Source organism: Neomonachus schauinslandi, chromosome 13 (genome assembly GCF_002201575.2).
Source record: "Neomonachus schauinslandi chromosome 13, ASM220157v2, whole genome shotgun sequence".
In the NCBI taxonomy this organism is placed as follows: Eukaryota; Metazoa; Chordata; class Mammalia; order Carnivora; family Phocidae; genus Neomonachus; species Neomonachus schauinslandi.
Genome location: NC_058415.1, coordinates 28,650,372 through 28,674,029, shown reverse-complemented (window position 1 = coordinate 28,674,029; position 23,658 = coordinate 28,650,372). Strand labels below are relative to the sequence as shown.

The following is a 23,658-nucleotide window of genomic DNA, read 5'->3' as shown; positions in this document are numbered from 1 at the left end:
ATAGCCAGGAAAGCCAGCCCGGCCGCACAAAAAAGCAAAAAAACCAAAGAAGAGGCCAGGCATCAGTTATAACCCCTTTCAGGACTCAATTACACTACTCTGAAGACTATTTGCATTTTAATAAAAGCCAGAAAAGACAGGCCGGCTGTGTAACTGCATATTCCTTAGAAACAAGTTGGGAGTATCAATTTCAGCGTAACTCTTGAAGTAGAACAGAAATAGCCCCAGTTAATTGCTGAACAGAGGCTCATCTTCCATAATTCACATATTCTGACTGCAAGCTCAACCCACAAGTCACGAGGTGAGCTGGTAGCACACCCTCAGATCCTGAAATGGATGTCCCTTTGATTCACGCTGAGAGAGAAGAGGAAACACAGCATGGCTGTTGCCACTTTTTACACCAATGGTCACACCCAGAAAGTCAAAGGTAAAAAAAGTCATCCCCCAGCCCTGAGCTCACTCCTGCCATCATCCATTTGTGAGATTGTGACATCAAATCACAGTCTACATTTATAAAAGTTTACTCTGGTACACACAAGATCGTTTCCACATGGATTTAGTTAAGGTACACAAGTCCCTGGGAAAGCCAGGATTCCAGTACTCACTGTCCATCAAGTATGTTTTCATGAAAGGTATAAAACAGATCTTTCCAAAAGGCCAAATTTCAAAATCAGTGAATTCAGTTAATTAGAAAAAATAAAAAGTAGCCTGAATGAACCACCTTTGAAGTCACAAATACAAAACATACTCCCATTCTTTTTCAATAATTTTTTTCACTAAGAGACTTAAAAGACAAACACCGGAATAGTAAGAGTCTACAGCTCTCCGGATGACTGGATTACAGGCAGTCTTTAATTTTCTCTTTTTTTTTTAAAGATTTTATTTATTTGACAGAGAGAGACACAGCGAGAGAGGGAACACAAGCAGGGGGAGTGGGAGAGGGAGAAGCAGGCTTCCCGCCGAGCAGGGAGCCCGATGCGGGGCTCGATCCCAGGACCCTAGGGCCATGACCCAAGCCGAAGGCAGACGCTTAACGACTGAGCCACCCAGGCGCCCCTTTAATTCTCTTCTTTATACTTCCCTATATTTTCTAAATTTTCTCTAATAGTATATCACTTTTTTAAAAAAAAAGATTGTATTTATTTTAGAGAGACACAGAGAGAGACAGCGTGCGTGCACACGCGCTCAAGCGTGCGTGCAGGAGCAGAGGGAGAGAGAGATAATCTCCAGTAGACTCGGCACTCAGTGCAGAGCCTGACGCAGGGCTCAATCCCAGGGCCCTGAGATCATGACCTGAGCCAAAACCAAGAGTCGGTTGTGTCTGACTGAGCCACCCAGGTGCCCCGACAGTATATCACTTTTATAACAAGAAAAAAATGTTAATTTTCTTGGCTCAAGTTGGTTTGAAACTAGAAAGGGAGCTAAATATGCTGAACTGAGGTAAATATACAGGAAAAGTGCCGCACAGGAAAACAAACTACTCTATGCAGAAACTGGGAACATAGCACCCTGCACCAGTCAACTCAGCATTCGGTGTAGTTTCAACAATCTGAGCAACATAAACCAGGATCCCCAGCGAGCCCACCCAATCAGCCCTATGGGGCGGGCATACTGTAGCCTATGTGTCACTCCGATCTGACCAAGAAACTCTCAAAGACCTAGGCAAGGCTTAGTAGAAAGCCGAGTTGTTACATTAACAGTGGACTTAGTTATTACAAATGAAACTGAATTAAAATTAATTCCAACTCCCTGCCCCTGAGTAAACCTTTCTTAGGAGCTTCCTTCCATGAGAAGGCTGAATTAACTTTTTTCTTCCTGGTGTCCCTGATTAGCTGCTGGAGAAGATGCTTTTAAGCACTGAAATGTCCAAAATATCAGCAACAAATGGAAGGAGAATAATTACTATTGGAAAATCTGCAAACTGGAATCAGTGCTAAAATCGTGAGGAGCTGGTAGAACGCCACGTCTCTCAAACCCAGGGATGAAGAGTGACTGGCATGGCACCAAAGTGGCCTGGAGTCATGACAGGATGGCAGGTGTCTGAGGGCCCAGGAGGGGGAAATGCTGCACACAGGGAGGACGCTTACATGTGCGAGCTCCGAGGAACTGCTCTGCTGAGAAAGCATGGGCTAGGAGGGGCTGCTCCTGGGTGGATCAGGGGCATGGCTCTTCGTCAGGAACACACCGCAGACAAAAGAGCAGAGGCCAGGAAAACTGAGACTGATAAGATGATTTAATGTGTGCATCTAGGCAACATCCCTAAGGAATTCAGTAACGTCAGCATGAAGCCCAATAGCTCGGTTCTTCACCCTCCACTCTGCCCTAGGCCTCCCTACCACATCTCTTCTCAGAAATATGTGACTAGCCTCATGATGCCCCCCATGCCCCACTGATGGGGTGCACAGTGACGGGGAGGGTTCTGCGCTGATGAAGGCAGCAAGCAGTCCTAGGGAGTACTGCAGAGCCCACAGGACAGTCAACTTACAGCAAAGGAACACAGCTCAGTGACCTGCAGCACCCCGCCCTCCACAGGTCCCTGCAAGCTTTGCCTCCCCCTCATGCACCCTCTGAGAGCTGCTACTACCCCCATTAGCTCTGCCACTCCCTTCCACACATACCTGTAACATGGACTGAAAGCCTGTTGGAACGTGGAGCCAACAGCTCTCACAGTGTCAGAAATAATGCCTCACTTTTAAAACTACCCTGAAAAGAAATTCTTAGATATCCTAACACATGTAATACATCTAATGAGGAGACCTTAATAGAATGCCCCATCTGTAATATAAAGGAGAATTAAAAGGAAAGTGGGTCCGGATGCATTAATGTGGATTTTGGTATTTACAAGCCCGTGAACCCTAGAAGACATAATGAAGCAGTAAGAGGCCTAAAGAATCCCCATAAACACACAGCTATTAATGCAAACTGAATTAAACATGCTGTGGAAGTTACTCAGACACAAAAGCATTCTCACTGAGGACATGGTTTTCTGAAATGGCAAGCATTTGGGGGAAAACTCAGCAAAATACAATCCTCCCAGATTTACCTGGCAGTCACATTCCTAGAGAAGTCAGAAAATATTAAAACTGTGCCTAGAGAGTCAGGTCTAAGCTCCGATATTGGTGCCAGGATTCTCAGCTGTCTAACCCTGCAGCGGGCACCTAAAGACTGCAGGAAGCAGCACATTCCTCACCACGCTGGGAAGTGCTACGCACTGCAGACACACTATTCCCAGACTCAGCCTGCTAACGGCCAAGAGCACCCCCCAATCACTGTGACACAACATCATCCCCATGGGAGTGGTTCTGCCCCGTGAGAACGGCTCCTTGATACCAAACTACTCCCACGTCAGAGTGCCAGAACAGAAATGGAGGCCAGGCTACGTGTCACAGCCCATAGTTAGCTGTGGCCGTCTCCTCAGCTATCAGAACGTATGAGAACATCTCTGCCGTGGTTTCTCTCCTGTGTATTTCTGTCACTTGGCACTTGGGTACCCCTCATCCTTTCCTCTTGGGAGGTGAGGTGCTCCCTCATTATTATAAAGAACATTATCTTTACCCACTCACTGCTAAAACCAACCCTCAACAAGTACAAATTGTTCAAAGACCAGCAGGCCTGCAGCAGGTGTCCTGGGGCACCTAAGGAGCGGCCACAGACCTCACCAGGAGGCTCGGTCATGACTAACTAGGACTTGGCTAGAAAAATGTTTATTTGATAAGCTCACTGCCAGAATAAAACATACCTGCAAATCCGAGAATAAACAAAAATAATAAGCAACTTTTATCACTTGGTCTTAAAGGTGCATAGTAATCCCTGCCATGTCAAATGATGGGATAAATTCTTCTTGTACAACTTCTGTGAGGCCTTTGGAAATAGCCCAGGTTCATACAAATACCCCTACCTGCATTTTTAATAAAAAACCCTTAAAAGCTACCTAATTCTATAAACTAGAAAACTTACCATTTGATTATTTAAAGCACCATGAAACATGGTTCTACATACACATGTGTCTACTCTATATTAAGACAATGTGTATAATTAGAAATATAAACTTACAACCTTTGGCATGAGCAAAAGAGAAAGTAACAAAAAGAAAAGCACAAAAAATAAAATCCCCTCTCAAAGTAAACTAATTTAACGTTGAAACAATTAACATCACACACGGCCTCCATACTTCTTATCAAGTCTACAAAAAACCCCACATAATTAGAGATTAGAGAGGACAGAGTACCCAGGACTACAATTTCGGTTAACATGCATTAACAATTCTTGAAAAAATGCAAAAAAACCCTAAAACAGTTTCTACCTTTCTTTGGTGTGTAAGAGTATCAAATAAAAGTCAAAGGTTAAGGTTATTCCTTAAATATAGCCTATGGTTAGGGTGTAAAGAAACTAGAACCCTCATGCATCACTGGTGGAAATGTTAATAGGGTATAGTTTTTTGGAAAACAATCTGGTAGTTTCTTAGTAAGTTACACATAAGTTTACTGTTAAGACTTCTAGGTGCCTACCCGAAAGAACTGAAAACACACATCCACACAAAAACTTGTGAGTCTTTATAGCAGCATCATCCACAACAGCCCCAAACTGGAAACAACAATGTCTATCAATTGGTGAACAGACAAAATGTGGTATATCCATACAATGGAATACTACTCGGGAAAAAAAAAAAGAACAAATTACTGATACATGCTACAACATGGATGAACCCCCAAAACGGTATGCTAAGTGAAGGAAGGAATGCACAAAACCACATATTGTACGATTCCACTGACACGAAACGTCCAGAAAAGGCCAATCTACAGAAAGAGAAAGAAAGTTACAGGTTGCCCACAGCTGCGGGGCGGGGGGCAACAGGGAGTCACTGCTAATGGGTGCCAGGGATCTTTCAGGGATGATAGGAATGTTCTAAAACTGGATTCTGGTGATGACCGCACAACTTAGCAAATTTATTAGAAACCAATAAATTGTACACTAAATTTTATCCTCTAGCCATTACACCTGACACAAGCTGTTAAAAACATAACACACACATACATAGAGCCTCTAGCTGAAGCCCTGGGCAGCTACGAAATGTTAAATCTGTGTTTTGGTTGTCCCTCTTTCTTGACTCCAGACTGGAAAAGATGACATCAGGCCAGTAACATTATGAGAATGCAGAATTTTGCTATTCAATTTCCTCTTAAAGATAATAAAGGAGCATGGGGGGAGGGAGGCACGCAGGGGGAGCAAATAAATCTGCTCTTTCCTCATTATGGAGTTCAAGCCGGGTCACGGCCCTATTAGCCGGTAACCACGAGTAGCTTACTTATTACTGCACACGGCCGGCGGGGGCAGTGCTGGGGCCTGGGAACGCAGAGTCCCCTGCCCTATGAACATAGGACCTTTGTCACAGGCAAACCTAGGCCAGGCACTAGGCTAAGCATGCTAATGGGCACTCCGAACAATCAAGAAATGAGAAACCAGGGAAATGTTTATATTCGGTTCATGCGCTGAAAATCTAACACAAGCCACTTACCTCCCAAACCTCAAAGTTAGGCTTTATTTGTTAAAATTGGTATCAACTGAATAATTTTACACAGTGAGAAACCTCAGTCTGGTAAGCAGGCACAGCGTGGACAATGCCGTAAGACGACCTATCTTGCTTTCCCCTCCCATCTCCTACTGAGTCAACTGCGGCCAAGCACCTACTAAACAGCTGGGCAGGGCCTTACGGCCAGTGTGCTAGCTCTGCCTTGCAGACTCAATGACGGACCCCTTCCCAGCAGGACAGCAGACTGGATGGCATCTGGCACTGTTCCTGGGCACAAAGACCAGGCTCCGGGGCCATGTCTGAGCGCTGGGGGCTGACGGTGCCCACTGACGGAACGGCCCTCTAGGACATGGGTCGTGGAAGAAATAAGAGCAAGGACAAGCTAGTCCGTATCTGGAATTTCCTGACCACCATAGCCAAGACTGGCCCTGCCATGTACTCATAGGAGGTCCCGCTGGAAGCCGTGGCACACGCGCCATGTCGAGAAGACAAGCTTCTTAGGACCACCTTATACGTCCCTGCACAAAAGTTTCTGAACAGGAAAAAAAAAAGGTAATAAGTGATAAGAGGGCCCATCTGACAGAAACGGTATGCACTTATTTTCTGTTGAAGTTAGCAGGATAAAAATCCATCTTATGAAAAATGAAATGCAGTGGAAAACAGTAGAATGGGCAGGAAAACGGAAATGCTATATTTATCCTCCTCTCTCCCAGCACTCTTGAGTATTTCCTCTATTTTCAGAAGCAATAAAACTCTTCTCCCTCCCAGCATTCTCCCTGCACTCCGAGACACACTGGCCGACAAACTGGCCAACGAGCTCCGCCGGCATGGCGGCCCCCGCCCGGCCCAGAGTGTAAAAACACACCATCTCTGGGGCAGCCGGCACTCACACGGGGTCACACAGATGCAGGTCTGCACACTGTTGCAGCTATCCGCTGAGGGGCGCCCCGCCCCCCCCCCCCCCCCCCCCCCGCCGGGCCTATGAAATCCTTCCAATGGCCCTCACCACTCATGGAGAGGTATGGCACTGCCTGGGAGAAAATGGGGAGAATGTGCCAGCAACTTCCTCCCCAGGGGGGCCCACAATGCCCCTTACCATGAGCAAGTCTGTCGCTGAACTCAACAGAGGTAAGAATATTCCAAGAATGCCAAGGACGAATGGAAAGGACCAGCAGTGTTTTTTCATGATTCCCCTTGTTCCAAACCTACTTTCTCTCTCATTCTCTTATCTCTATTTAAAATAAACTTCACAGAGGAAAAGTAGGGATCAGGTGAGTTAAAGTGGCAACCCGTATAATCTGATAGAGCTAGCTGGCTAATAGACCGTTTGACATGAAAATTATCCTACATAAAAATATAATTTCTTTCCCATAAAAAATTCAAGCCTGTTCATAATTTAGAGGGCATGTGGAGTCTCAATCCTTAGCAATTAGGGAGCGAAGTCAGTCCACTGGGTTTTGTCCAATGACCCTTTTAAGTACTTGAAAATGATGTCTGATTATCAAATAATGTGATGGCTTATCTATAAAAACTTCTTTCTAAAAAATATTGATTCTTGATTTACATAAGCAAGGACATTCTGAGAAGCCTTTTTAAATCATGCATAATACATTACTCATAGTTGAGACAAACACTGGGCCCATTTCTTCAGGGTCTAAGTGGGTTTCTATTAGTAAGTCCATGCCTGGGGAAACTCACTATTCGGAGCCAGCTCTACATAAGAATAATAGTTATTGTAAACTCAGACTTCTATAGCTGTGGGGGGGGGGGGGGGCAGGGATATCTCAACACTTGTTTCTGACAACTTCCTTGAATTCTACAGTACTCAGATACCAGCAAGCACTGTATTTCTGCCTGGCCAGACCTTTTGCCAAGTGAGATGACTGATGACTTTAATTAAGACCTCAACCCAAATCAATAAAACTACTACTGAGGACTTCAACTAAAACTTTCTTGGAGGAGCCTAGTGGAAACTCCCAACAGAACCCCAGGCAGTATTTGCCTGGGGCAGAGCGGCCTCACGGAGCAGATTCCGGGGTCAGCTTAGCAGAGAGGTGCACCTCTAGGCGTAGCTGAGACCTGCCAGAGAAGTAACTGGGCTGCCTCCCCGGTCTTCATGCTGGGGACACTCCAGCTGGGCAGGAGACGCGGGGCTGATGTTCCAAACATGGCCATCCTTCTCTGGCTACATTTCTGATCTATCCTATTGCTTCTCAGGGCTCCTTCCGTTCTCTTAATACACCGCAGATGATGAATGACTTTAACCCCTGACAACAGTACTGGAGAAGCCCATCCCCAGTAACATTAATTACTGTCACTGAGCAACAATCCAGGGGCAGCTCTTTGTTAAATGCTTTACAGTAACTGTTTTACAGATGAGGAAACTGAGGCTTCCACAGACTAGTTTGTCCAAGGTAAAAAACTAGTAAGGGATAAAGATGGGATTTCCATCCACCTGTCTATGATTTCCAGGTTGTGAAGGACAACAGTGGTGGGGGAAATGTACAGCACAATTTCAGTTCAATTCTAGGAGCACAGATGACCCACAGGCATCATCTGCAGCCATCTCCACAGTTCGGTGGAGAAAGAAGCTAATGGAAACCACACATGTTCTGGGAAAAAGAAGAAAAAGTGTCCATCCACGACAGATTTACACTTTTCTTGCTAAGGAAACTACAGTAAAAAAACTGCTTAGGAAATAAATGCTCTTGACACACGAACTCTTTCTACTGAGCTACCGTTACAATGGCTACTTTATTTTACTTTTCAATTCTTTTTTTTAAAACAGATTTATTTATTTATTGGGGGGGGGGATAAGTGGGAGGGGCAGAGGGAGAGAGAGAATCCCAAACAGACTTCCCGCTGAATGTGGAGCCCAACGTGGGGCTCGGTATCATGACCCTGAGATCATGACCGGAGCCAAAACCAAGACACTTAACTGACTGAGCTAGCCAGGTGCCCCAATTTTCAATTATTTCTGATAGTAAGATTTACTATATTGAACGGTCTTTAAAAAATGAGGAAGTGTTTCCAGATATGCTGGTAACAGTTTTTCACAGGAAAAAGTCCCACCAAGAATAGCACAGAGATAACTTCTTTATTCTTAACCCTCATATAAATGATGTGCCTTGCCCTCCCGATTATTAAAAGTTCATTTTGAAGACAAGTAATTAGAATACCAAAGTTTATATATATTTATAACACATCCCCCTCTCTTCTCTGTAACACTGCATGATCACAAAAGAGGTTTGACACAAAAAATTAAAAACTGAGAAATTATGAATGTGTTCAAAATCGACAATAATCACAGGATTATTTACTCTCCTCCTCCTGTTTCAAGAATCTGAACACAAGAGGAGTCCTGCAGCAACAAGTCAGATTTCCTCTCTTCTGTTATCCCGAACTCCATCAGGATTACTGCAGTTTTCAAAAAAGTGACTATGAAGTTCAGCAAAACCAAAAACCGTACCTTTTGCCTCCTGTTCCAGAGCCTGGTTTGCTCCACCTTCACTTTTTCCACTGAACCTCTCCCTACGATGGCTCATGATGACAATGACTTTGCATTATGCACAGGGCAGTTCTCTGGAAGCGTGAGTCAGAGGCAAACAGTGCCAGCTCTGGAAATAGCGCCTGCAGCTTTCCTCTGAGCTGGGAGACAGTGGTCACAACAGCGGGTCTCGCCCCTCACCTCCCCTGCTTGCAGGTCAAAGGCTGACGGGACAGGTAAATGTGTGTGCGTACGTTTGCACGCACACCACCCAAGTTATACGTGCATGCTGGTATGACAGGAATCCTTTGTTGGAAGACCATTCAGCATCATTTAGATTTGTCTTACGATAATCTGGTGCTCTAAGGTTGGGTAATGCTACTGGTGACCAAGTCAGTGACTTAATCTCTAATGAAGACTCAAAGTTTGCCACAGGAGCAAATTCATTCTGCTGGGGCAGGGGGGCGCCTTCTGCAAGTCTGAAGCAGCTCAGTACCTACATTCCCTTTTCAACTGCTCATTTGGGGGCAGTATCCTTTTGTATCTACCAGCTGTGTTGCAGATAAAATACAAGCAGAAACCAGAATCTTCCTACTCACTTTGCCCTGCCAACTAAACCTTTCATAATCCAAGTTCAGCATTAGGTTTATCAATACTGCTTTTGGGGGTGAAGGTGGTATGATCTGGCCTGTAAGCTATGAGCCAAGTGAGAGAGACTGAAGAAAAATGTAACTCTAAATTTGCAATACAGCAAGGTAGGAATATGTGTAAACATGGAAAGCAGCCTTGCATTTTAGAATAAATAACATCACCATAAAAGAGATCTGCACAGACTGAAGAAAAGGCATTTGTGGGTGTACCCCTGCTGCAATACAAAATAAAATGACTAATTATCTGGTCACACTCACATTTGATTGAAAAACTACCACAACATTTTCATGTTGCAGTTGCTTGGACTATGATAAGAATCACAAAAATTCAAATAATCTGTGCCTTGTAAAAGTCACTAATTTAACATGAAAAGCAAAATTTCACATCAATCCTTGCAGACACCCAGCTGCCTCACCATGAAGTCTTTCTCTGTGCTCGGAAATGACTGAGCCCTCAAAATCTGACGCAGTCCCTGCCTCAGCAAGCCTCCGTCCACTAGGAAAAGGCCCTCACTCTGCATGTGTTTCTACATGACAAGGGATGACCTGGTAGGGACATCCCAAGTCTCTCAGACCTTCTTTCTGGGCCTCCCTCAGGTGTCCACGCCCTACAACATAACAAAGACCAGTGTGACCCATTTCTCCTCACCTGGAACCCAAGGCTGCTCTGCCTCCACACCCTGCTTTGGGAAACTGCCCAGCTGAAAATAGCAAAAAAAAAAAAAAAAGGGGGGGGGCGGGAACCTGGGCTCTGGTCCCAGGGCAGCACTCCAGCCTGGGACCCGAAACTTCTCGGGGCCTCCATGTTCTCACATGTAAGAAAAAGGCTGGCCTTCAAGAAGCTGTAAGGTCTTCCCTGAGTCTAACAGCTCAGTCCCATACAACCTCCCAAATAAAGTGCTAAAGTGAAACCTGACTTGTCAACTTTCCACGTGACATTTCCCCCCTCATTTCCTCTCTTGCGGTCCGGCACACTCAGGTGTTTAGGACCTCAAGCAGCTTTAACATTACAGCCACTAGCACACCCCTTCCAGGTGCCTGACTTAGAACTTCAGCAGTTATTTCAGACAGCGCCTTGGTGGTGGTGGTTAGATGTTCTGAAGTTCTCAACCTTTTAGCTTGTCCCCATGTTCTGTGCAACAGCGTAAGACCAAGAGGAGATTTTTCAGAGATCTAAAAGCCATGTTCCCTTTATTATTTATTTATTTTTGAGAGGGAGGGAGAGAGCAAGCACGGGGAGGCGGGCGGGGGGGGGGGGCGGGGAATCCTAAGCAGGCTCCACGCTCAGTGCAGAGCCCGACATGGGGCTCAATCTCACAACCCTGAGATCATGACCTGAGCCTAAATCAAGAGTCGGGACGCTTAACCGACTGAGCCACCCAGGCCCCTCTCCAGGTTCCCTTTAACATTTAGAAACTCAACATGACCAAGAATCATTTCAGAGAAAATAATTATTTCACAAACTACCTGTACTAAAAGTCACTTTTTGTCCTGAAATAAATGAAACACTGCAACCCTGTCTAGCGAAAGGTAACAGAGGTAACTGGAAGCTTCCCTTCAACCAGGCATGCCCTGCAAAGTGAGCATGGAGGGCGAGATGTGCCCCATATTAAGTGCCTTTCATTAGCTGGGCATTTGTATAAGCTCCGCCAGCCTTCAAAGGAATTTCGCATCAAAACAGTTTGGCCTCAAGATGCAAAAGCAATGACATACTGACAGCAAGAAATGATTATAGATTGATCTAAAATGGAGCTTTTGCTACACTACAGATCTTACAGCCACAAGAGCACTCTGAGAGCTTCCGGTCTGGACAAACTGGAGGGAGGGGCTGACGAAATGCTACAGTAGCTCCGAGAAACAGGATGAGTCTTCTAGAGTCAAGCCAGAAAACAGGTGAAACAGAGAAACTTGTAAAAGTACTACTGCTACATTTGCTGCCCACCAAAGAACAGTAAGAAACTATGGCTGAATTTTTTTTCTTGATTAGTAAATAAACTTAAGAACGCTCTCCTGTCTCACGATCGCTGAGAAGAAAAACCCAAATGACTGGTCTTACTGTCCACGTCAGAAGGTAGTCGACTTTCACAGGCATTGGACGAGGTGCTGTAAAACGTATTAACTATTTAGGCTGTGCCAGCTGTCTCAGTAAGTCACCTCACCTAACTCCCCCAGCGCTCCGGTGAGGCGAGGGTCTACCCCCTTTGACAGGATGACACGTGCTGGTACAGCCACCCAAGGCCTGTGAACCTCAGCTAAGGAGCACCTCTCCCAAGACACTAGCACATCTCCACAGAAAACAACGGGATTTCATCAGACCAAATTCCAGAGAGGGTAAGAATGGCTCATTCAACAAAGATCAAAAGAAAGCCACACCCAACAAGGCTATGAGGACAAAGAGGAGCCTGAGTCACAGGGAGCCAGGAGCTGGAACAAAAAACAGGCTGCTCCATCTCCAACTGATGCACGAGGACTCTAGGCTCAGTGACTCATTTGGGAATCTTGGGTGAGACATTTAGATTTTCCAGTGACTACTCTACTGCCTTCTGATCTATAAAATGGAGGACGAAAGCACATTCGGGTATACAGATACTTTCAGATCCTCACAAGAAATAAAAGCACAAGTGAAGAAAGCACGGTTCCACTCCCATGAAAATGGCTAAAATAAAGAAGTCTGACAATTCTAAGTGCTGATGAGGAGACACAGTAACTGGGAACCGTAAGCACCACTGGTAGAACATGCTGCAACCACTCTGGAAAACAGTTGAGCAGTTTCTTGGAAAGTTAAACACACCCCTACCCTATGGCCAAGCCATGCCAGGCCTGGGTATCTACCTAAGAGAAACATGTCCACATGTAGGCAGTTAAACACTATTCATAGTAAGCCAAACCTGCAAAAACTCCAAACACCTCTCAACCAGAAAACGAATAAACAAAACGTAGCACATCCACACAATGGAATAACACCTTGTCATAAAAAGGAGCAAACACCAAAATGTGCAATACTGCTCAACCTCAAAACGGGGTGATAAATGAAAAGAAGTCAAGTCCAAAAGACTAAAGTGTGTATGATTCCATTTATAGGAAATTTCCAGAAAAGGCAAAACTCTAAAGACAGAAAGCATATCAGTAGTTGCCTGGGGCTAGGGGGTCAGGATGGGGACTGACCACAAATGGACACAAGGGAACTTTCTGGTGATGGAAATGTTCTAAAACTGGACTGCGGCGATGGCTGCACAAACTGTGTGTCCTAAAACTCAAGAAACTGGCTATGGGTGCATTTTATGGCATATAAAAGATATGGGACCTAAAACTCAGTACAGCTGCTACAAGAGAGAACCAGAACCACTATCTTCCGCTGTCTGTGGGAGCACTCGGCAGCCTTCACCGTTACTGCGAGCAATCACTGTTAAAGCTGTGCCTTCAACACTGAAAAGTAAAGCTCCTGTAGCTGACAGTTAGGGAGAAAAACTCAGAAACCAAGCTATGCGTGAACACAACGCAGAGCTATATCTCTTCCAGATTCTTCCCGTTGTTCTCCTTGACTTCTCCTGCTCCTCACGGAGATCATGAATTTTTCTTGGACACCAAATGAAAATTGCCACAGAAAATTAACTCTATGGTTTTCAGTTATAAATGAGGCCATATAAAATGACAACTGTTGCCTTTTCTATGAAAAGATCTTTCCCCACTTTACATAGTCTCCCCACTTTACAGTTTCCTTGATATTAATTACTGCAAATCAGTTTGTTTTCTTGCTTCATATATATGAAGTCTGAACCTTCACATACCTATGATTTAGAATTTAACACCCTGAAAAACAAACATTTCTTGATTTATAGAGATGTAAAATGTTAAAGGATTTGGATATGCACTTAATGCCATTTTGTGGCCCACTTGATGAGTGCATTTGTGCTCATCAAAAGAAAAAGGGGCATATAATTATTTTTTAATAACTTTTTTTTAAATGAGGTCATGCTAAATCTGTGGTGCTGAAAACAAGTGTGATGCTTTTTGATGACAGAATACAACATTCAAAAATCACAAGAGGAAACTGAAGGACTCCAGAACTTGCAGTCACCACCTTTAATTCTGAAACATTCTCATTTCTCATTTTGCCTCAACCAAATGTTCAGCGAAGGGAAAAACCCCAAAACTTAAGAATGCAAATAAAAGGGAAAAAACAGAGTGGAAGAGATTGAAAACGTTATACATCCTCAAGTCCAGAAGTAGCCTGAACTCGCTGCAGGCCTCCAACTGCACATGAGCCAAAGGGAAATACTAATTTCCCAGTTTCAGTACCTTCTCATGAAGACAATCAGAATTTTGAGAACTGAAATGATGGTATCCTCAATTCTACAAAATAACAAAAGTTGAATAAACTGGAATATTTGCATCCTGGAATCATCCTGGCAAAGCCTCACGGAGAATGCAAAAAGCCCACAGAGAGAGGACCCCCTTTTCTTACAGAGATCCAAACTGCTCTGTAGACATACTTGTACCACTGACAGAGGCTGGGTTCTATTGTTTCCTACTCTATACAATTTTTTACAATCAACTGTAAACTCGTTCGGGACTGTTTTCCATTCATTTCTGTACTCCTTATTCAGGGCTTTGTATGTTGTGGATATGTGGTGAAGTTAGTAAATAAATTGTTCAAATAAATATAGAATTTAATAAGGAATGTGTTAACATGGAATTACAGGTGGTATTATATTTCTAGCATTGGGTTTTCAAATCACCCTGATTTGCAAGTGTAAGCAGAATTTCTATGATAGGTTCCAGCCTTACTTGCAAAACATGGATGAATTTATTTTTAAAAATCACATATTCAAATAAAGACACTAACAATATTTACATGTATGTCGATCAAACCCCTATCTGTGCTTACAAATCAGGTAAAAGCATTAAAATGGATTCAGTTAATTCAGTTACCCAATTTCCCACCATAACTTCCAGGCTGCATGTGTAAAGGGTTGCTTTATCCAAACAAGGCCCAGGCGTGGAAACTCGAGTCCAGGGTAGCCTCAGGTAAAATGCATCATATACTCACATCCTTAGTTTATGCCACACTGGTTTGAATTTACTTATCCACATGCTGCTTTGTAAATGATCTTTGATGTGTGTGTTTTATCTCCTATGGCCAGAAATGACATCTCCTGTTTCTCTGGTATTTTCCAGCAGCTTCTTACACAGGTCTTACGTACAACAAATCCAAGAAAACATGCTGGCTGATTAGAACTGACTTGGGTTTTCGGCTTTCATTATCTGAAAAACAGAGTCCTTTAATTTTTTTTCCCTGTGTATTGCACTGTGCACAAACCATGATCATGTAAACCCAGTTGTGTGTGGGGAAACTAACCTATTTCGGGCAAGAGTGTATGAAGAATAAAACAGAGAAGGAGTTTTCTCCATGAGAGGCTTTCAGAAAGCACCACTGGTTTTAGGCCAGAGAGCCTGTTGACCACATGCAATTGGCGAGCGTTTATATACTGCTAAGATGCAGACAAAAGACTTCAGAGGATCCACTTTAGATTTCTCACAAATATAAAGCCAACTCAAATCTGACTGCCATAAAATGAAGTACTCTAAATTTTAGAGTTCCTAACAACACAGGACTTCGAAGAGTAACAAGAAAGTAAAATGAATTTAAAGCACTTTATATACAGTACCCTAGCTGGTCTTCAAATCCACTCTCTTGAGCAGCAAAAAAGGTTACCATTATTCTCATTTTACAAATGAGGAAAATAAAGGTCAAAAGCCATTTGACAACTGGGAAAAGTAACCCACAATGAGACATATTCAAGTAACATTTTCGGAATTTAAAGAAAAAAATCTGGGAGAAAAGACCAGGTCACTCTGAGGGAAAGAAATGAGACCAACACCAAGACAACGTAGTAACATACTCAAAATAAAAATGTGAATCAAGAATTTTATATCTAGTTGAACTGACCTTCACATAGAAAGAGCACAAACTTGCAAAACTCAAATAACAAGAACTCAATAAATATAGTTGCCCCACGCTCTTCCAGAGAAATCCACTCTAGAACTAGCTTCAAAAAACCAAAATCCCCGAAGATCAGTTGTATGAGGGCGGCTGATGAACATTACAGATTTACTTGCAGAATTAAAGTTATGTGATTTTATAAAGCATATGGTATTAAATATATAATATCTACATGCTCTGACATCATAAATCTAATACAACCATCAAAGAAAGGGAGGAAATGGGAAGACTATATAAACGATACCATCAGCTTGTTGACCATGTTAAAAGTATTTATCTGGAAGCAAAAAGACAGTATTTCATGTCATATGATAGCAAATAAAGTGAGGAGGGGCAAGAAAAGCTTAATATCTAATTTCACTACTGCTCACAGCAGGAAATCAATAGACAAGAGGGGGGGGAAAAGTGAAGAGAGACCAAAATGTATTATTACGTCAAAGTAACCATCAGAACAAAAATCCAAGCCTTCTAAATATGAAAAAAGGACAAAAGAAAAAAATATATCATAAAACTATATGAAAGAATCAAGGCTAAACATACTCATTAATTTTATAACTAATATACACTGGCTTAACTGGCCTATTAAATGAAAGGATTTTCAGATGAAAGCAAAAGTCAAGTGACAAACTCAAGGAGCACACAATTTGGTGGCAGAGTTGGGACCAGGGTCAGGCCTTCCTGGCTCTGAGCTCTCTGTGTAGAATGGATGAACAAGATGACCCACAACAACCAGGAAAGCTGTACCAAATGTGCTTTCATGAAAACTGCTGTCATTAAAGAACAAAATAATTAAATAAAAACTGGGACATTACAATTTCTTAAAAACGTAACAGCCAGGTATGACTTAATAAGGTCTAAGTGCCATGAGCGGGATTCATTGATCTAATTCATTCGACAAATATTTTTCGAGGCTGCGTGTGATCAGGCAGGCCCTCCTAAGTGCTGGAGATACGAGGCTTGAGTGTCATTTCTGCTGTGTGCAGAAACCCAGAAATACAAATGAAATACAGGTTGGCTATACTTAAAGGTATAGTGTCTGCCTCCTAAAAGAGAAGATGAATGGAAACCGTAACAGGCCCTAAACTACGCTGACACTGGTAGGTGCTACTACGATAACGCATCTTATTAGTGCCAGATGATACCAGGCACAAAGCAGCAGTCATTAAAATGCCTCAGATGAGAATAATTGCCAAGTAAAGCATTCTATCACAGGAACGTAACTAATGCTTCCTATAAAAGTAACTAAAAAGTCATGAAATTGTTCTCTGCCCGCCTCCCCTTTCCAGCCAAAACTCATGGTTTATATTAAAATGGCTTTCATCTTTCATGGCATAGAAGAGCTGATGCCTGCTGGCATCGAATCTGCTAAAATCAACAACAGTGTAATTATCTGCACACTTTCAAGTGTTTTCAAAATACTCGCTGGTTGGGATTTTCCTCATTTAGAAATGTATGCTTTATGCTGGTGGTCTAAGGCTGTCAATGGCTTGGGTTAAAAAAAAAATTCTTTAAGTCTTGCCTGAAGCATTCTTTTCTGCAGCAATTATTTGATTTGTTTGGACTTCACCTCCTTTCAGAGCATTCGCCCCAGTCTACGACACCCTCACAGCATCCTGCTGGTCTGCAGTACTACCTTAATGGTGCATTTACATGAGCGGATACATGCAAAGCACTCAGAACAGGGCGTGACACATGACAAGTGTCAGCTATTATTATATTAATAGTTCCATTCACAGATTCTTTTTAAAATACGTGAATAAGTGCGTGAGGGTAAGTGGATGACTATACTTTAATTTTCTCTGTTGTGCTAGTCAAAAATGGAAGGGGTTTCAGTTCACTCAGAATTCTCAGAATATTTTTTATCAGCTGCGGATTCTTAAAAAAATAAATCTACAGAACAGATGAAAATTTAATGGTATAAAATCATACGGATCAGACTTCCTTCCTGAGGCTACCAAAAATACATTTTATCAGCAATTCTTCCTTGGTCCAGCTTTAAAAAAAAGGGAGGGGGGCAGAAAAAGCCAAGATCTTGTGAAACCGGATCTAACTTGAGACCTGGGTACAGAGAATTTAATAAATTATGTATTTGCTAGAGATTTACAAGGAAAAAAGGGTGACCCACAAGTAAGACCCAGTTCTAAATATTGCAGCAATAAAATAACGAATTGCATATTAACAGCGCTGTAATTACTCTTTTTGTTTGGTTTCTTTGTAATTACTTTTAATAAATTACGCTGCCTCTCCCCATCACTCAAGTAAGTTGTCATCCAAAGGCACAATCAGTACAACACAGGACACAAAGCCACTCACAGACAGGGAGGGCGGCTGGTGCCTCAAGAGCAGTGACTCATTAGAACCCATAAAGCTTTTCTATGGAGATCAAGTATCAATGAAGCTATTGTAAGAGATTACAGCTATATAAATGTAGACTAGTTATGAATTCTCACAGGGCAAGAGCATTTTCGAAAAGAAGCAAGGGCACCAATGCCTGGGAAACCACTCAACACCAATGCTGCCTCAGTTGTGTAAGCGCGGCTGCCTGAAGCCTACCATTTTGCTGAATGTGGCGTAGTTCCTATCAAGTGAAGGGACCCTTGGTTCAGCCCTCTCTAAATTCATCTTGTGCCATTTTGCCAAGCTTTGTATCCTTACCGCTCCAGAGTCAAGCCTAACACCGTCACCGTCTGCTGTTACAGGTCCAACTAAGAGCCAGATAATTTTTATTACTCTTAAATAGTTTTCCAGAAATCATAAACTTAATATAAAACAGACCTCTGTCACAAAAGACAAACAGCAGTAAAGCACTTTGTTAAATAGTTTAAAATTTGTACCTACCTTTAACATGTTGAATATTTCAATATTAGAATTGTAATAAAAGCATTTTCTTAGAACATATAAAAATTTTAAAAGGAACAATAAATGGGGCAAAATTCATAAACCAAATTGGGTTTTATACACAATTTTTTAAATGTGTACATTATTATTCATACCAAGATTATCACTGCAATTCAGAATCAAACGAATGGAAAGAGCAAATGAAATAAAAGTGAGAAAAAATGCTCCAGAATCTAAGAAGCATATTATCACAAAGAAAATAGTGCCCATGTTTGTTTTCTCAAAGACTTAGAAAACAGAATTTATCATTTGGCTCCAACTAAAATGGCCATTAAATACAATATAAAGTCCACATTTCACAACCATCTTTCTAGATCTTTGTATGTTTCGCTCCGTAGTTCAAGGAAAACTTCATAAAATTTTTAACAATTTCATGCTACAGAATATTGTTTTTCAGGTTCCAGGAGAAAAGAACAATTAGGTTACCTTAAAGGGTGCTTTTGTTAGAAACCATTTGTACCTAGTGTTGCTTATGACTAATCATAACACGGGCCGACACACTCCCCCTCGCCAAGACCACAGGCTTGGAAACTAACACACGTAAAGGATGGATTGTTAATAATAATAGCCAACCTCAGTATTACTGAATTTTCAGTGTTTTGAAAGTTTGCCAATGCATGCTTGTGACATCATCATATATACTTGATGATGACCAGAAGTGAGTATCTTAAAATTTATTCTCTGTACATTATCACATATGCATAAAATAGGATTTCAGGTGCCCCTTTTGAATCTGAAAACTGGCATTTTCTTCTTCTAAAGGAATCCTACCTCATTCATATATTTTCCTCTATATGCCATTTATTGTTCTATACTATAGTATTACTGACCCTTAAAAAAAACTATTTAAAAACTTTGTATTTCATGTATATTTATAAAAGTATATTATCCCTTCATCTGTGAATGTGATGGGTAATTTGCATTTATCTTTGAATCGGTTAGAGATAAAAGCAGAAAAAAAATTACGTTCCTCTTCCAAAACCAACAGCCATTCAGCAACATCTATTAACATTATTTTTAAAAACAGACACCACACAGTCGGCCACCACCTCTGTCTCAGCAGCCCTCAAAGAGCAGGCCGATCCATTCCCCCCGGCTGTTTGTGTGGTTGTTCATGTTCTCCTTCCCTTTCTGTTGCACAAGTTATTCAAACTAAAGGAAAGGAATGTGAAATAACTGAAGAAGAAAGACTATCAGAATGAAGGAGAAAACACCTGAGGACCAGAGGCAAAAGAGAGGTGAGTTTTGTCATTTGAAATGAAGGAAAGAAAAACCAGTAGGAAAGAATTGAGTTGCACCAGTGGAAGGGGGGCGAAGATGTGAAGAGAAAAATAAAATGAAAGTAAATGTCAGGAAAGACAAAAGATGCGTCAGGCAGACCGATGTAGTAGCTTCAGGAAGAGGAGAGCTGAAAACCTGTAACACCACACAGCCACCTGGTGGGGCGGGGGGTGGAGAGACACTCGAACAGTAAGCAGAAGAGCCAGGAAAAGGCCAGGAGAACATTTTAAATCACTTCTCCGGGTGGTACCTCTCACTCACCCCAGTTTACTTTATTTCATTATTCGTTATTTTAACCCACAGCTGAGAACGGGGTAAGTTTGTTTTGCTTCCCCTTCTGAGTTCACTGAAAAACTCAACCCATAGATCAGGCTGTGCTGACCACTTAGCACCTTCGAGATTTTCTTTAAGGGGGAAAATAAATATCTCCTGTAAGATCACATTCACTACCTATAATTCCTCACCAGTTGCCCGCTTCCAGACTCTGGCCTTGCACCGCTGCTCTGTTTTCCTTCCTCAGGCAGGTCAGATGACTCTGCTTTCCACAAGTCAGTAAATACTGGAGAAAAAATGTTCCGACCCTCCCACAGTTAAACACAGACTAGTTAACCAAGTTCAGTCATCTGGGCTGAATCCTGCGTGAGCCTGAAAGATGTAAACAGAGACTGGGGGGATGGAGGAAGGGCAGCGTGCGGGAGAAGTGGGGCAAAGAAAACAAAGTAGGCAAATAAAGGCAATGGGCAGACTTAAAATTATGCCTACCAAAAATGACTAAAACTCATTTTCTCATGTTAACAGTAACAGAAAATGAATAAAAGCTGAAAATACCATAGTTTTATTTCAATGTTGTAAAAAAAAAAGATAGTGGATGCGTTAAAAAGGAGAAATTAGGTTCATTTGCTTCTACTTGTGGCATGGTAGACATTTAAGAACATTTATGAAACTCAACAGCGAGTTAACTACTGAGATTCCTACTAATAACAGGTTCAAATCGTAGCAAAAATTTAACACATGACCTTGGTTTAAATACTCATTACCACACAGAATTCGCTCTGTATTTCGGAATAGACACTCGGGCAATCGGGGTACGGCACCTTGGCTACCCGCTGCAGGGTGGCTTCTGAGCCTTTCAGAACTCGTTCTAATGCCCTTGGTCACTGATTACACTCCCTTTCACCCTGCCCTTGAAAATATCGCCTGCTTTGCCTCAGCGAGCTCCAAACCCTTTCCTGGGTGCAAAAGAGGCAAAACAGTGGGCAAAGGGCTTGGCTGCCATGCAGAGCCAGGAAGAAAGACTAGACACACTGATAATTAATATTCTCTGATCCAATTCTGAAATTTCCCATCTTCTGGCCCTCTCCACCTCCCCCTCAAAGCTAGTCAGCTTTAAGCTTCACTCCTTGAAAGGAAGTTCAGCTTGTTGATCCCAACCTACTTTATTTCTGTATCCTCTTTAAAACTGCTGCCCACGTTTTCTAAGAAGAAAAGTCAAACGTGCGCCCTGCTCATAAGCTCTAATACACAGCCTCTATCGAGGAGAAAGGCTTAGCAAAGAACCCCATTTTCTTGGGAGGTGAAATCCTCAGTTCCCTCCTTCTCATTCTCAGAAGGCAGTGGTCAGATCATGGGTGTCACACATGTGGTTACTTCAAGTTCAGATTTTGGGGGTGATGGTACCTAATAATCCACAAAGGTAAGGGCTTCCCTTCATTCATGCGTGACATACTGTGCATTTGGGTAATCACCTTTTTGGTTTAAAAAAATAATAGCCAGAAAATATTTTTTTGAAATGTTAAGGCATAAAACTTTTTCCTTCTTTGGACATTTTATGATCTCATTCATCACCTCACGGACATTTTTTAAAGCACCTGGAGCATGAAAGTTAAACAAACACAACCTACCACAGCATGCCGAGGTATGGTCAGAAAACTCAAATCTATTCAAAATGAAACCTTTTCCTATTACTGTTTAACTTAAGTGACAGATATGACTCTGTTTAAAAAGGTAAGGGCTGGAGTACCACTCTTCATGGACTGTCTCCCTACAAATGACCAGGATCCTAGGCCAGTTCTTTTCCCAATTCTCTTAGAAGCTGTCCTTGGTATCCTTACATGCACTCTGAAACTTTGGAATCACCTTCATTATGATGTGCTCTGTGCACATTCTCGGACGCTGCAATGCCCATACTAAGGCAACACATCAGAGAAGTTGGCAGCAATGCTATCAGCAAGAATTTGGCTTCAGAATCAGGAGTGATTCATCATACATTCTAGCAGCAGAAAAACAACATACATCTATTTTAATCCCTTGGTGCTATCAAGATCAAAAAACAGTACAGTAATTAAGTAAACGCAACAAAAATCGTATCTGCTGTAACGCTGGTAAAACATTATTCAGAAAACAACATACTACTTACCTTATTTCACAATTATTTCATAATTATTTATTACAATCACAAATCAAGTTTTAACACAATTTCAGGAGAAAATAGGTAGTCCAAACTTCTGCAAAGTAACATACTGAAATTCTAAATTTAAAAAAACAAATTTCTCATTTGCTTTATAGTAAATAAAATCCCTCCTAGTGTTTCAAAAGAAATCACTTCTTTCATCTCCCACCATTTTTAAGATTGCTCTAATTTAAACTCTAAAGGCTAAACGAGTGAGTGTGCTACTGTATCTATCACAACCAGAGAAACCTGATATTGTGGGCAATTTATTCAGAACACCCCCCCTTTTTAGAGGTACCTTAACAACTGCATAACTACTATTAACAGATCTAATATAATAATGGAACCCGCTTATGTCCTATTGCTCTAGTTAATGAGCACGAAACATATCTCCATCGCGAGTCATTCTCTTACTTCCTGAGAATATAGTATGTCTATAGCTATCAGAGATTATCAACCAATATTTCTGTATAACCATCCACGTTATTTTACGGCTCACTGTACATTTAATTAAAACTTAAAAACTACTACTCTACTGTTATGACCAAGTCCTCAGGGGCGTAGGGGGAGATTTCTCAAGAACTCCACCCAGTGCTCTTTCGGGGACCCTACCTTTTCAAACACTTCTTCAGCCTCCCTTCGTTTCCGTTTTCGGGGTCTCCGGTTCACTCGAATCCATTTCTCGACCTGGAGTTCAAAAACCAGAGCGATTTAAACACGACGACGGGTCGCGAGGGCCATCCCTCTGCGTGAGAAAGAAACGATCGACGGCCTCGCGACGCTGCCTTCCAGGGCTTCACCTGGGGAAGCCACAGGCACCTTCCGGGCTCGCCGGGCGGCCTCAGCGCCGGGGGCTCAAGAGACGCGCGGGTGTGCGGCGCGCCGAGGCCGTGACCTTCGCCCGGGCCCGGCCCTCCGGTCACCGGCCCGGTCGGCCACCCGCGCGCCGGTGCGCGCCGGAGCCCCCGAACGGGGCCATCTTACCCACCGCTGTCGCGCGTCGGCGCCGCGGGGAGTCCGCGGTGAGGACGCAGCGCCAGACCCACCGCCCCCAGGGAGGGAGGGAGGGGAGCGCGGGGAGCGCGCCTCCCGCACTCACCTCGGCGCTCACTTGCCGCGCGAGCCCGCACTCCGCCCCGGCCTGGCGCTCCCTCTGCAGCGGCTGCGGGGGAAGGGGAAAGAGTCAAGTTTACCCCGGGAGCCGCCCCAGCCTCCCTCCCCCGCGCCCCACCAACTCGGCGCGCTGACCCACTACCTCGCCCGCGGAAGGTGAGGGTGGGAGCGAGGGCTCCGCCGCCCGCGCCCAGCGCCCGCCGCCCCGCCGGCGAGCAGCGGGCACGCTGGGCCCGCAACACCTAA

General features: G+C 43.1%; 1 protein-coding gene across 1 annotated transcript in view; it reads right to left on the bottom strand.

The window, feature by feature from the left end:
• The window catches only part of AOPEP (aminopeptidase O (putative)), a 309,081-nt gene that overhangs the window by 53,678 nt on the left and 231,745 nt on the right, over positions 1-23,658 (bottom strand). The window contains exons 11-12 of the mRNA XM_021677941.1: positions 23,399-23,461; positions 22,912-22,986 (exon numbers count right to left, since the gene is read on the bottom strand). Of these exons, the coding sequence (XP_021533616.1) occupies positions 22,912-22,986; positions 23,399-23,461 (138 nt within the window). The remainder of the gene's footprint in view (positions 1-22,911; positions 22,987-23,398; positions 23,462-23,658) is intronic.